Source organism: Aedes aegypti, chromosome 2, assembly GCF_002204515.2.
Source record: "Aedes aegypti strain LVP_AGWG chromosome 2, AaegL5.0 Primary Assembly, whole genome shotgun sequence".
Taxonomy (NCBI): Eukaryota; Metazoa; Arthropoda; class Insecta; order Diptera; family Culicidae; genus Aedes; species Aedes aegypti.
In genome coordinates this window covers 381,860,682-381,876,777 of record NC_035108.1, presented here as the reverse complement: position 1 = coordinate 381,876,777, position 16,096 = coordinate 381,860,682, and the positions used below count along the sequence as shown (strand labels likewise).

At 37.4% G+C, this 16,096-nt stretch overlaps 1 protein-coding gene across 9 annotated transcripts in view; it reads left to right on the top strand.

The window, feature by feature from the left end:
• The window catches only part of LOC5566803 (rap guanine nucleotide exchange factor 2), a 64,856-nt gene that overhangs the window by 46,341 nt on the left and 2,419 nt on the right, over nucleotides 1-16,096 (top strand). For 7 of the 9 annotated variants that reach the window (XM_021846867.1, XM_021846866.1, XM_021846865.1 and 4 more), the window contains 4 exons: nucleotides 4,229-4,417; nucleotides 4,527-8,208; nucleotides 8,268-8,642; nucleotides 9,058-10,065. In XM_021846867.1, coding sequence (XP_021702559.1) covers nucleotides 4,229-4,417; nucleotides 4,527-8,208; nucleotides 8,268-8,642; nucleotides 9,058-9,140 — 4,329 coding nt within the window. In that variant the 3' untranslated portion in view covers nucleotides 9,141-10,065. Of the gene's footprint in view, nucleotides 1-4,228; nucleotides 4,418-4,526; nucleotides 8,209-8,267; nucleotides 8,643-9,057; nucleotides 10,066-16,096 lie in introns of those variants that run through there. The other 2 variants (XM_021846871.1, XM_021846873.1) reach the window with 1 other exon arrangement.

Sequence of the window (16,096 nt, the reverse complement as noted above, 5' to 3'; positions counted from 1 at the left end):
AAATTCAAAACTGTTTATCTCAAAATCTGATAGCCTTACACAAAAACTGTCTTCAGCAAACTTGTTCATCTCGTTAAAATCAACAACTTTGCTGAAGATACCATGGAGCTATTCCTTCAATATGTTTAGTTATGTCATTTATGAAAAATCGTCAAAAAATTTACTTCAGTCAAACCGTTACTGCTTTTAAACTTGTGATTGGAAAAATCACTCAAAAATATATGTTAAAATTCAAGTTATTTTAGATGTTCTGCCAAAATTTCATTCAAATCGGTCCATAAATAACCGAGATATAGCTTAGCAAAGTTGGTCATTTTGTATGAAAAATCGAAAAAGTTGCAAATGTTTTGTCCAAAACTGTAGGAGCGCAACTGGATCACTGAACAGTGAACACCTCCTTGCAAGGTGGACTTCTGGATGTGATTAAATGTCCGAGTGCTTTCCCAGCTCAACGTCTGGGCCTTATCAAGAAATTCTCCACATCTGGAAATACTTACCTTTAGTCGTTTTATAGCTTTAAATTTCATGCCGTAATAAAATCTAGCATGAACACACTTTTGAGCTTGAGCTTGATTGGCCGCCCGTGGTTGCTACTCCAGTGTCAGCAGATCAGCTGCACTTACACACGGAACAAACCAGATGACTGCTTGGGACTAACAGACACCCTCAGTGTATAAGTGCTGGTGATCTTCTATTTTTAGGCGATAATGATGCCTGCCACGTCAGAATACAGACCAATGAGAGGAGGGTGGAGAAATTGATTATGCATTCAACTGGCTCCCACGGTAGACCGTATCTACCACTGCGTCTACGCTAGTTCATGCGGGAAGGGTGAGGGGGGCTAATTTTCATGGCAGAGAGGCTTGCTGTTTGGTTAGCAGACTGCCTATGTAACAGGCGTAATGAAAAGCGTGCTACAGTCGACTCTCCACATCTCGATGTTCTACATCTCGATATTTCTCCCTAAGTCGATGATTTGTTCGGTTCCTTCTTTCTGCATACATTTTCACTCTCTATATCTCGATATCCTCCTTATCTCGATATCTCCCTATCTCGATGTGATTTTCATTCCCGATTTTCTCTCTGTATGACGATTTGCCCATTAGCAAAGGTTACTAGACTAGATTTTAGGGATTCAAAACAATTTGCAAAACGTAATGACGTCTGTTTGTTTTTAATTTTCCAAGTAACGGAGTGATTTTCAATCTAGTATGTCTCGATCTCTTCCTATCTCTATGGTCCCTTCGATATCGAGATGTTGAGAGGCGACTGTATAATGATGGAAGAATGGAAGCGTACGTTCTTCAAGAAGATCAGTTTGTCTTCATCAAGATCGCCTTAAGCCTAAGAAATCGCAAGTGATACTTGTTACACTTGCCCGAGTTCAGTAATATTTATGATGGTTCTTTTAAAGTGTTGAATAAAACTACAACCATGATTGTAATAATAGATGTTTTGGAATGGAATCCATAATGAGAGATTCCACGTATGCTGGAATGTTCAACATTTACGGGCCCCAAATTAATGAAATTGTTTCCCTGAAGCATGTCACGTAAACACAGAAAAAACGGAAAGTTATATATCATCAAAAATGATTTTATCTGCTTTTTGTGTTATTTATGGTAGACAATATCATAAACCAGTGTTTATTAATTTGTTATCCAAACCAACATGATAAACATATTGTGAGTTCAAGTTGTCTTGGAAACTACTTGTGGAAAGTTTATTGAAGTGTTGAGGACTGTCATAAGGACATGATTACAAGCTTTAAGAGATACTTGAAAGTTATAAGCAATTGCTCTCCAACACCGTCTTAAGTATGGGCCTCTTCAGTCTTATGAGAGGTTTATGATTGGGTTGGCGTAGGTTTGAAGAATTAATGGTTTAATTAGTGTTAGAGAACACTTTAAGAATAGCATAACATTAATATTGATACTTGGGCAGTTAAATATCGAACATTGTTGGATTTTCAGAACATTTTGGAGTGGATGTGATCAATATCTGTAAGCAGCTTCTATTCTGCAAATACTTATCCGTTATTTTTTTTTCAAAACACTGTAATTATTTAATACTAGTTACGCAGCAGTTCACTTGATGTGATTAAATGTCCGACTGCTTTCCGAGCTCAACGTCTGGGCCTTATTGAGAAACTCTCCACATCTGGAAATACTTACCTTTAGTCGTTTTATAGCTTTACATTTCATGCCGTAATAAAATCTAGCATGAACAATTTTGAGCTTGAGCTTGATTGGCCGCCCGTGGTTGCCAGGCGTTGCAGAATTCGCTCTCATTTGAGAATGAAGCACGATCAAAGCAAGCAAAGAAAAACATCCCATCTGTTGCGGTCCACGATCGTCATTGTATCGCAAGGTGTAACAAGTCTGATAAATGGAAGCAGCGAGCGAGAGCCCCAACGAGAGAGCGATGATAAAATCCATTTTTCTCGCTTGTTTACCGTTGGGGATAGGTGTTTTTCTTTACTGGCACGATAAACAATCCACGAACTTCCAATAACAACAGTGTCCCCCAGGCTTGGAGCATGTTTAGAGGGGTTTTATCATGCACTACTATCCCCCCAATCTGATCAAACTTGTAGCAGTATACGATAAACAGTCTCTCATAATGTGCAGCATGTTATGATAGTTACAGAGAGCGATACGTGAGAGATTCTCTCAATTTTCTCAGGATTCAATCCCTGGTCCCAAGCAGTCATCTGGTTGGTTCCGTGTGTAAGTGCAGCTGATCTGACGACAGTGGTTGCTACTCCAGTGTCGTCAGATCAGCTGCACTTACACACGGAACCAACCAGATGACTGCTTGGGACTAACAGACACCCTCAGTGTATAAGTGCTGGTGATCTTCTATTTTTAGGCGATAATGATGCCTGCCACGTCAGAATACAGACCAATGAAGGGAAGGGGGAGAAATTATATTTCTTTTTTAAAACACTGTAATTGTTCAATACTAGTTACGCAGCAGTTCACTTGTAGCATAACTTTTTTATTAACCCGTATAGGCCTGAGTGAATTACTGAAACCCTCACCGCTCTGCGAATTCTTAACGGATTCAAAATTTTTTTTGTCAGTTCACTGGCCCACATATCTAGTTTCTGGAAGTGGCCAGAGGAACTCGGAAATATTCCTGTGACCGGAGTTATTCCGATGGGTCACTGGGTCAAGTCGGGTAAATAAGGGCTATTTTTTGGGACATGCCAAGTAACCTTTATTTATTTGCAATCACAATCATTTTTATTTGCATAAATCATTAAGATCTGATATTCAACATTATAAATGAAGAGTTTAGCACTGTTTAAAATATACCGGATGTGGCTATTCGAACGTAATGCCCGGAAGAACCGGCTGTAGATTTGTTGGTTACTAAACCGTTTCAACTCTCGAAAAGTAAAAATCAAACATAATTGTGCACTAAAATACATTCCCATAAGCTTGACACAGTTGTTCAGATACAAATTGGCCGCTTTATCATAAGTTTGAGGCGTCTTAGAACCCGAAAATGTGCATTTGTAGGATTAATCAAATTCAAAAGTCATAGTTATCCAATTCAATCATTTCTCAAAAGATTTACACTGATGCAATTTTCTTAAAATTCCGTAATGTAGTGGCCACATTTTAGCCGATTGCGGAAATTATCTGTGACTTGAAGTTTGCCTACTTTCAGGGGCACAAAAGCACAGTACCCTTCTCACCCGACCTGACCCAGTGATCCACCGAAATAACTCCGGCCACAGGAATATTTCCGCGTTCCACAGTCCACTTCTAGAAACTAGATATGTGTGCCAGTATACTGATAAAAAATCATTTGAATCCATTAAGAATTCGCTGAGCGGTGAGGGTTTTAGAATTTTTGCTTTCACTCAGGCCTATACGGGTTAATATAATCAAACGTCTATTATCAAGGGGTTACAAAGGAAATTTCTAACATCGCCATGATTTTTTTTCAGTTTGTAATTTTTTGAAGATAATCCCTGAAATTTTGAATTAATTTCAACTCTAGTTAAAGGCAGGACTAAAAGTTTAAAATATGTATAAATATAAATAACTTCACAGAAATTCCAAAGAATTACATATATATCCTATTCCTACGTTTTTGAATCATTTCGACAGGGTTTCTTTTATTACTACTAGGTTCATATTTGGCCACAACATCATATCATTCATTAGTCATCAAATATACTAAAGCTAACACATTTCTCCATTATTTGTTTCAGCTCACTGCCGGTCTGCCACCGGAGTTGTACGACAAAGGGAACCGTCTATCGCATTCCAGTGACACAAGCCAGGCTGAAACGATGACGTCCGTCACGAGCTCGTCTCTTGACTCGGACGAAGTCGATCTTTCAGGGCTGGTGGAATCGGTAGTGGATTCCGATGAAGAGGATATCGCCGAGAGTATCGATGTAAGTAACAGTCAGTCGTTACTGCAAACCGTTGCCTAAATGCTGTGGTGGTTTTGTAGCAATTAATCTCTCAATGATTTGTCGTTCGTCTGATTGGTTCGTTTTTCAGAGCTTGAGTGTTCGAGATACGGTGCGAGAATGCTTGGAAAAAGATCCTAGCGATCGAACCATGGATGATATCGAGATATTGCTTGAGTTCACACAGAAGCTAAAAGCATTCACCAACATGACATTTGCCGTGAGGCGAGCACTGTGTTCGGTTATGGTGTTCGCCGTAGTCGAAAAAGCCGGAACCATTGTAATGAACGATGGAGAGGAATTGGATTCGTGGAGTGTGCTTATCAATGGGCACGTTGAAATCGAGCATGCCAATGGAGAGATGGAATATCTACATATAGGGGATAGTTTTGGCATTCTGCCAACAATGGATAAGCTTTATCATAGGGGAATCATGAGGACCAAATGTGATGATTGTCAGTTTGTGTGTATCACTCAAACAGACTACTATCGGATACAACATCAAGGGGAGGATAACATTAGGAAAATTGAGGAAGATGGTCAAGTGGTAATGGTAACAGAACTTAGAAACAGTTCTGGAGAGAATGGTTCCCGCAAAGGGTACGTTGTCATACGAGGCACTGTGGACCGATTAACGCAGCAATTAATCGAAGACACTACCCAGACAGACCAAAATTATGTGGAAGATTTCCTATTGACATTCCGAACATTTATTAGCGATCCAATCGACGTGTCAAAGCAGTTATTGAAGTGGTTCAACGTAGATACTACTGATGATGGGAATGATCTTATAGATGCAATGCACCAGGCTTCCGCGAATGACATATGTGATCGCGTTACGAGAGTAGTTCTCTTATGGGTTAATAACCATTTTACCGATTTTGACACTGACCCGCAAATGATGGAATTCTTGGAAATATTCGAGTCTGCATTGGAAAAGAAAAATATGCTTGAGCAGTTAAGGTTATTGCATGTATATGCTCAGCATAATGCTAGAGAAAGAAATGTAACCTTAGCAAGGAGTTCTAGGGATGAAGATTTAAATTTTCAAATTTCCGGAGGACCAGGTGGTATTTTTATTACCAGAGTTGAACCCAAAACAAAAGCATACGATGCAGGTTTAAAACGAGGTGACCAAATATTAGAGGTAAATGGACAGAACTTTGAACACATTACATGTGCAAGAGCTCTAGAGCTATTGATGGGCACAACCCATCTGAGTATTACAATAAAAAGTAACCTATGGGCGTTCAAGGGAATGCTTTCGAACAATGATGGCGATTCAAGCAAACTAAAGATTGACCTGAAAAAAGGATTACGAGCAGACTTGTTGCAATCTCAAAAGTCACTTGATTTGGTAGACAAGGCGGGTTTTTTGCCCACTCCCCAGTTCCTCATGCCACTGCCTGTGCGCGATGAGTACGGTAGGAAAGATTCGGGTGCGTCCACTCCATCATCATCGCACATGAACAACAACAAGGGTAGCTTCATGACCCTAGGCGGTAAGAAACGGCTTCAGAAAGCGCTCATCAAAATGAATCTGTTGCCGAAAAATATGGCCATGCAAGACGACAGCATTAATAACAATAGCAATAATAATGGCAGTACGAACTATGATAGTAGTGATCGATCTTCTGGTATCAGCGTAAACTTCTCGTCACAAGCGTCCTCCATATCGACATCTTCAATAACAACTGCGGATTCCGACGAGACCCCACCAACGTCTACATATCAAAGTAATCCCGATCTCCGAGAACATCCTCACACCCCGGCCAAAACTCTCTCAACCGAGGCAATCATTCCAAAAAGTGGAACGTTATACTACGAGGAGCTTAGAGCTAGTGATTTTCCTGAACACATTCTCAAAGTATACAAATCAGATCAAACGTGCAAATATTTATTAGTTCATAAGGAAACAACGGCACACGAGGTGGTTATGTTAGCGTTGCAGGAATTTGGCATACACGATCCTAGTTCAAATTTTTCGCTTTGTGAAGTGAGCGTCGGAGAAGGTGGAATGATCAAGCAAAGACGGCTGCCGGATCAGCTGCAGAATCTCGCTGAGCGGATTGGATTAAGTTCGAGGTATTATTTAAAGACAAATGGAATCACTGAAACCCTGGTACCTGACGATGTCGCACCGGAACTGATTCGCGAGAGTGCGGTACATTTTTTGCAACTGAATGCAAACGAGCTAGCAATTCAGCTAACGCTGCAAGATTTCTCGATATTCCGACAAATTGAGTCAACAGAATACATAGACGATTTATTTAGCTTGAAGAGTCGTTATGGTAAACCAATGTTGGTGAAGTTTGCTGAGCTAGTCAACAGGGAAATGTTTTGGGTCGTGACGGAAGTTTGCAGTGAACATAATATGATGCGACGATGTAAGATTATCAAACAGTTCATAAAAATAGCACGACACTGTAAAGAATGTAAGAATTTCAATAGCTTATTTGCAATAATTAGTGGGCTGGGACATGCGGCAGTTTCACGTTTAAGGCAAACATGGGAAAAGTTACCCTCCAAGTATCAAAAATTGTTCAACGACCTGCAGGAACTGATGGACCCTTCTAGGAACATGTCAAAGTATCGCCAGTTGATACAAACTGAGCTAAATGCTCAACATCCGGTCATTCCGTTCTATCCAGTGGTGAAAAAAGATCTTACATTTATACATCTGGGCAATGATTCTAAAATTGACAGTCTCATAAACTTTGAGAAGTTACGAATGATTTCGAAAGAAGTGCGAACATTGCTGCAAATGTGCAACTCTCCATATGACATACTTACTATGTTAGAGTTGAAATGTCAACCTCCTAGCTCGGCTATGGTTGCCCTGAATCAAATGTCGGTTCCATCCAGTGGGAATCTTATGATGCCTCCTCCACCTGCAGTGAATAGTCAAACAGTAAAGCGAAGGAAGAAATCAACGGCTGCTCCCAATCCGAAAAAGATGTTTGAGGAAGCACAGATGGTAAGAAGAGTTAAGGCATACCTAAATAATATGAAAGTAACTACCGACGAGGATGAACTTCACAAACTGTCGCTCGAGTGTGAACAGCAGGGCGGAAGTACACCAAACAACGTGCAGGTGAGAAAACGTTATCCTTCTCCTACGCTCTCAACAACATCGAGTACTAGTTCCACTAGCGAGGGCAAAAAAGGAGCCCTTGGTCTTGGCATGAGTAGTCTTTCAATAGGAAGCTCTGGAAGTGGCAATAGTGGAGCGCCAAAATTTGGAGCCGCATCACCACAGGCAGTAAAGAAACTGCTCTCACTATCAGAACAAACCAAAACTCGACCTCATCAACCACGACATCCATCGGTAGGCGCGGTACTGCCACCTCCATTGAACAACATTCATCACCATAGTCAGCTTGCGCACCATAACAATTTGTCCCATTTCCACCATACCCATCACACTCCGTATCATCATCACGCCGGTATCTCGATAAGTCCTACGCATGCTTCAAGCGGTAGCCAGTGCTGCATTGGAAGTGGCACTGGAGGTGGTACCGGCGGTGGCGTCGGGCCACCTCATCAGTATCCGAATTCTCATTCGAGCTATGCGGTTTCCAGCGGAATTCATTTATCCAACATGCATCCTACTCCACCCAACTATAATGCCACCATGTCGATGTATCCAAATGGACGGCCCTCGGTCATATCCAGTCGGATACTGGAAAATTCTGTGGACACTACTAGTCAACTGCCACCACCGATGGAACTCCCACCGGAGAGTAGCTCTTTTCGCAGTCCACCCAACTATGGTATGATTTCCGAATCCATTCCTATTTTTCGGTATTTTACGTTCTTTTATTGTTCGCAGCGCAAGCAGCACATCGACGCATTACCGGTAACAGCACCGTCATATCATCCTTCCCAACGCCGCATCAGAACTTTGGTTCATCCTCTCGTATCATAGCCGCCGTTGGGATTTCTCCCATCACTCCAACCTACGTTCCTCCCGGAGTAAACTCCATTTCGCCAATGTATACAGGCAACGTGGGAACCGGTGGCTCAAATGCCACTGTAAACGCCGCCAACAGCAACCTTCCACCGGCCATTCCTGCTCGTTTGCATGAATCTAGCGGAGTAGTGCCGCTATCGATCGAATCGGTTCAACCGCCCCCACCTTTGCCGCCGAGCATAGACCTCTCCATAGAGAGCAGTTCGGTAACTGTAATCAGCAATGCAGCTCCCGGTAAGTCGTTTTGTGACTTTTAGTAATTGTAGTTACAACTAATCCATGGTCTTAGCATGCTTGACTTAGTTAACTGATGAAAACCCCTATATTGTTGGAGATTGTGTTAATCCTTTGCAAATGATTGTCAATTGCCTGTGGCGTTGGAATATTTTGTTCATTTACTGTTCCATTACTGATTAATTTACATAATGTTATATTTAATTACATTTATTTCCACTCCTTTTTGGAATATAAGTGTATGACATTGTTATTATTTTGAATTATTTCTACAACTATTGCACTTTTCTTATTTTTTCCAAACGACCTATCGTTATGCATGATACTCGTTAGCACGCGCTAGGCATGCTGATGTAATTGAGACCACCTCTGAATACAACTCAAACATACGCCCCCATCGTGTGTATCGTTTTAGAGCAACTCTTGGAGACCTCGGTGGATGACGACAGCGAATCGGTTGAGTGTGACGTCACTGAAACCCTGTCAACTGAAGTTTAAGCGTTAGACAAGTACTACATCCTGCGAAATAAGCGGCGGACAGCGACAAGTGATGCGTTATTCCACTATAATTGCTTTAAAATCAACAGTCCTGAAAATGTGGATGTCGATTTTTATGATTCTTACGGATGATACGGATCACCGGTTAGCATTCCATTTTATTTGAATCAGAGGCGAATGAACCTATGCAGGTTTAAAACCTCTTAAATAATAAAAAAAATATATTCGAAACATGAAATCATGGACATTTTTAAAAAAATCTATTTTACGAAAAATTTTGAAAGCAAATAATTCTCAAAACTGCATTTTATAACAAATTCCTATTAATTTATAATTGAACAGTGTGGGAATTAAATAACGACAATATACAGGTCGGACTGGATTTTTCGCGGATTTTTAAATTACAGTCCGTATATATCGAACGTTATTTGTTTTTTCGCCAAACACTAATTTAACAATCGATTTTGACCTGCTAAAACTTGCTTCATTTTTTAAAATGTACCGGTTAATATATTGGAAGCTACACGATCTACGGCTTCGAAAATTGGCTTTTACCAAAACATGATCTAATATATTGAATCGTGTTAATGGTTGTTGCAAATTCCATGTGCTTCGTATTTCATCGAATTATTTTTACTGGTTAATCAAACTACGAATAATCAAGTTTCTGGTTGACAAAAATCCACAATAATCGAATCCGACCTGTATTCCTTGAAATGTGACACAGTCAGATCTCCTGTAAATAACGGTGGGAGGATTTATAGGTGATCTCATTGTATCACTCATACAAAATATGCTTGCATTTGCATATCAATCCACGTACACATTAAAAGATATTGGCTAAAACTTGGACGTTTTTTTCATAGTCCCACTTACCTGATTTAGTTCAACAACACTTGGGTTCATGGTTCTGTTAAGCTTCAATTCTAAAGCGAACACTAAACAATTTAAATTTTAGATATACCTAGTCATTGCAACCACCTTTTCGTCGATTCATCACATCCATAAGTAAATTTGATATTTGACCCATTCCGACCTTAAATATTTGACTATTTAGGATATTTTTTTTTTGGTTACGGTTTTGTTTGATTATTTTTGATAAAATTCAAACGTTAAATTCAATGTATTTCTTGATCACTCACAATGAAAAAATAAGATGATTCACCCTGAAGGGCCTTCTTTTAAGTATGTCCGCTTTGACTAGAGAGGGTAGAAGTTACGATTGCACAATGAACAAAAATCCATATGAAGTATTTTTTTTTATTTATTTAATAGAGATCATATTTCCAATTACAGTCAACTTTCGTTCATTGCACTAAACCTGTAGCCCATCTAGTGAAAGACTTTCACTAATCGGGCTGAGCTTTTAGCTGTCAAAATATCGAATACAATAGAAATTCAGGGCTACCAACATTGATAAATCGAGCTTAATGTCAAAAAGTGACGTTTGCCTTCGTTTTAAGTAGGCTATAGCCCACCTAATGGGAGCCCAATTAAAACTAAGCCCACTTAAAGATAGCGCAAAGAATGAAATTCGACTGTATTGACTAATTATAATAATTTGAAAGGTTGCCCTTAGATTCAGTATATCGGTTACCAAACTTATAAGTTCGAACCAAAATTAAATTATTGATATGCGATTGCAAAAGTACAGTATTGGACAAAACATTTGCAACTTTTTTGATTTTCCATACAAAATTACCAACTTTGGTAAGCTAGATCTCAGTTATTTATCGTCCGATTTGAATGAAATTTTCACAGAACATCAGATATAACTTGAATTTTAACATATATTTTTGAGTGATTTTTCCAATCATGGGTTTATAAATTATAACGGTTTATCTAAAGTGTAATTTTCGACGAAAAATTCAAAACTATTTATCTCAAAATCTGATAGCCCTACACAAAAACTGTCTTCAGCAAACTTGTTCACCTCGTTAAAATCTACAACTTTGCTGAAGACACCATGAAGCTAATCCTTCAATATGTTTAGTTATGTCATTTATAAAAAATCGTCAAAAAATTGACTTTAGTCAAACCGTTACTGCTTTTGAACTTGTGATTGGAAAAATTACACATAAATATATGTTGAAATTCAAGTTATGTCTGATGTAATAACAAAATTTCATTCACATCGGTCTATAAATAACTGAGATATAGCTTACCAAAGTTGGTCATTTTGTATGGAAAATCAAAAAAGTTGCAAATGTTTTGTCCAATACTGTATATATTGTTAAAAATTTCTGACTAAATATTTATATAAATCATATAAAAACAGCAAAATGGCAAAATTAATCAAACGAATCTATGTAACGTTACACCGATGATAGATTAAATCATAAATCAGGTTATTCAGTTTCAATATCAATCTACATTCTACTTCCTACTATGCATGCAAGCATAAGTAGAAGCAATAAAGAAGCATATTCAATGTGAGCTAGTGCAATCTTTTCCATCCCGTTGTTGCACATAAGACAATATCGATAGGAATTCTTCAAAAAGATAAAACTTAATTAAAATCACGTATGCTCCACGATCTGAACTGGCAGAGACTATATAGTGCAGTAAGTTTTACCCCTGTGCCCTGAATACTCGTTTAGAAATGAATGTTTCCATTCCAAGACTGACAGAAGTGACCAAAGAGATAGAGGGATTGTGTACCAATGTGTAGATATTTTAATGTATCATTTATATGCTGTTGGGTTTCTGGTCGATCCATCGATTGAGAGTTTTTGTTAAACTAAGGATTGATTGTAATCACGATAATATGCAAGATAAGTTTTAGATACGTTTAGAATCATAAAATTTGTAGTATGTAATAATAGTGTGAGAATTTCTTTAACATTAGATGTTGAAAAAGAAATCATATAAAGAACAATTTCGTTGAGGCATACGATTTTTTGTTTCAAATTGAATTCCGTGTTAGGCTGATGCAAATATATTTTTTATGTCCGTGAACATTTGGTAGGTACGAGAGGAAGGTACAATAATGAATAAGGAACAAAAAAAAAGCAAAAAAAGTTAATTTCACAAAACAATATTTTCAAAAAGAGAAAAAGATGTTACCTTATGCTTTACGGCTTCATAAACTGTCCTTGGGGTATTTACTCCATTTGGATTTGAAAACGCAAAATATTGAACAAAACAAAAATCCGTTCTTTCTCCCCTCAAAAATTTTGACTTTTTGAAGGGAGAGATGGCATAAAAATATTTGTATCAGTCTTATAGAGTGAGTAATACGACCAACGAGTTAGTAGAAAGCAAAAGGTTTTATGTTACTGTACTACTATTAATTATACCTAATATATCTGTGAAAATTTATTGTGTCTATGAACTGCCGCTTCTTACTCAAAGTATACAAGAATTCTAGTGAGAAAACAAACAGCCCAGGATTTTTTATAATATAATTTGGATAACTTTTGTTAGGTGAACCGACATGTAGATGTATGTATTTGCAGGGAAATATTTAATGTTCATGAACAGTTTGGTCAGAAGTATGAAATGACACAAAACTCAAACAACAGTGCAATTTGTGCATTAGCAGAAGAAGTACTATGCAATAGTTTCGTAAATCTCTTGAAAAGCCCTCACAGCCTTTACAGAGATCCGCGGACCACCGGTTTGAAACCACTTGTCTTTTTTCCCGGCCATGGAAAAGCAAACTTCCAATAAAGCCAACGTCCTGTATTGAAGTCAATCGTAGCTGAAAAACATGTGTTGCAAAACTATAATCACTTATTCTTCCGACATTCCTACCCCTCTTTTGAAGTCGTTCTCTAGATTTACATTTCTTCACCTTACACTGCCATGAGAATAATGGCTAGTCCGTTTGTAAGGTAACCATTCTGTAGAATTTAAATATCATTCATATTTTAAATTTCCATTAGAACATTATTTGGAACCGTTTTAAATCACAATGTTGAAACAAATAATCAAAAGTCATGAAGGCAGCTTATAGCATTTCCATGTGTGTTACCAAATTTAAAAATCAATAACATTAATCAGAAGAAAGTTAAACACATCTGCAGTAGCGCTCAACAGTCAACATCAATTTGACAAATCAGTATTTTTCCTGTTCAAGCCAATAAAGTTCGGCCCTCCTTCAATGTTTCAGCTACAGAAGATAACTTTTTGTATTGAATAAGGTACCACGGGGCAAGGGAGCATCGGGGGTAAGTGGGACGTACCATCATAGCTCATTTAGGAAAACTTTTTCAAAGGGGTATTTTTCTAGAAAGTTGAAGATGCGGATATGTATTTAGTACAAAATATATTGTTATTTTCATTATCATATTATCATGCATTATGAGAACGATTATTTTTCTATTATTATTGAACTTTATTTATTATTTCTTCCAAATTTAGTAGTTGCGATAAACAAGTTCCATATCATTAAGTGGTTTTCTGCCATGCATAACAATAATAACAGAATATATTTAAATAAATGAAGAGCATAATTTAGTACTATACCATTGGATTTTACTAGATACGCGTATTTCGAACTCAACTGTAAGGCCATCTTTAGTGTCGTGTACTAGACTTGACTTTGAATATATTTAAATAAATAAAAAATATAAATGATATATTTTGAACATAATAACTGTTTACGCTTTTAGTGAGGAATTTTCAGTTAATATTAAGTGCGATGTGACATACCATTAAGTGCTCGTTTTCTGGTTGACTTACTGATGTTGATTGACGCATGAAACTGGATGGGTCCCACTTGCCCCGTTTAGCGAGGTAACTGCATCTAATGGCTAATTTCACAACTTTCCTCTATAGTTTTTACTATTTCGAAATTATTCGAACACACCAGCAAAAATGTTGCCGAAACGTGATCGTGTTGTTGGGTTTGCAAAATATTGTTATTTGAAAATTATATTTAATAATTTTTTTTGAACTATTATTTTTTAGGACTTTAGAACATTTTGTCGAAAGACATTTGATCGAATGACATTTGATCGAAAGTACATTTAGTCGAAGGGACATTTGGTCGAATGGCTTTAGAACAATTCATCGACTGACATTTGGTCGAATGATGTTAAGTTGAACGGAAATTTGGTCGAAAGGTTGTTTTGAAATGTTTTATTGTTTCATTTGGTAAAATTGATTATTGTTATGTATGTTTTTCAAAGTTGGTACGATAGCGTATTCGCTTTAATAATCGGAATTATTGGATGTTGTTGAATGAAAAACGGGACATTTTATTTTAAAATTTCAAAAATCTATTTATTTGTGATTTGAAGGTTATACTAATATCGAGGATTTAAATTATATTTCAAAAGAACTTTTTAGAAGTTGTTCTTTATTATATTGACTGAAATATATAGCTCTAGTGAATTTATTATTCTTTTAATATTTCGTCATTTTTTGAAGACTCCTCAACAAGCTCTTTTATTATCAACGATGTGAACATGATGATAGTATGAATTTATTATTCTCTTAAAATTTTATAGTTCTTCATAATGCACTGCTAATTCTCATCTGATGGAAGCATTTGGAGAATGTGCTCGGGATCTTTCTATCAATTCCGGGTAATGCAGCTTACGGACGTGGGTTAGATTTATGAATAAAACGGCAGGAAAAAGTTGCTTTAAAGAATACCTTTATGGCGAAGTGAATGTTAAATATCGGTAACTCTACTTGTGGCCAATCGGCTTATTGTTATGTGTTTTTGCAAGCAAATATATGGCTTTGCTCACGGTGTTGATGACTTTAAGTGAATAACAAAGTTTGCGTTAGAAGCTTTGAACAATTAAACGAGAAAATTATTATGTATCGGGTAAGGGAAGACGTGTTGACTGTGGTGACAAAAGTCGGCTTACTTCCATTTAAGATCAGCTAATCTTGGCTTTCTGAACATGCCTGAATGAAGAAAGAGCATGACATGTCAAAAACGTAATATGTTGAGATAGTAGGGTCCATCAAATTGAATAACAAAATTTTGTAAACCGCATATAGATTGTTTGTAGAATTCGTCGGTGTTCAGACAGACCGGACTAGACGATAGTTTGGCGTTCTCAAGATGCGTTAAGGACACCATCAAATCTCATTTTTCCGTTGCTATTTTAATACATATGTATTAACAAACAGATGAGTTCCATAATTAAGGCCAATAAAGTAAATGTTCTGATATTTCGCATGCTCGGGGAACGTTTTCCTGGAATCATGATAAAACACTTGGTCCTGTCTGTCTGAACACCGTCTGAACCGGCATAAAGTTGCGCAATCAAATGTTCTAAAAGTGCTCGGAACAAAGTTTTAGCGAGAAATTATTATATAAAAAGTTATCGAGAAAAAACTTATTTTTCAGGACCACCCTAATTAATTTTTTTAATCATAACTCGCGAACCATAAGAGATTGTTGTTGATACTTGTTTTCCATTATTCAATCACCCTGCGTATGCGCGACAAAATGCTGTTTCATTTAAACCTTTTCGATCTAATGTCCATTCGACGAAATGTCCGTTCGACCAAATGTACTTTCGACCAAATTTCATTCGACCAAATTTCTTACGACCAAATGTCATAGATTCATTTTTTTGGTCCCTTTCGACCTGGGGTACCTTATTTTGACCTTGACTGACAAATGAAGGGATTCGACGTAAAGGGGTGTAAGTAACAAAAACCTAGTTTTGAGTAAACCGACTTTGAAGTTTTTTCACAAATGGAGCCTGAAACAAGCCAATATTTCTCGATTACTTTTTCAAATCGGCGTAAGTAACTTTTATACGGTTTTGAGAAAATTAATTAGGAAAAATCACAATCTATCTTCTAAAACTGTTTTAAAATGAATCATTTTTTTAACATTTTTTTGCCGTGTACTTCGCTCAAATTTTGCATACACTCAGCTCACGTTCAAAAACTAGGTAGTTTCTATTATTTCCCACAAAAATAATTATCAGAAAATGATAAGCCGTTTCGTTCAGTTACTTTCGACGTTTTTCTACCAGTGT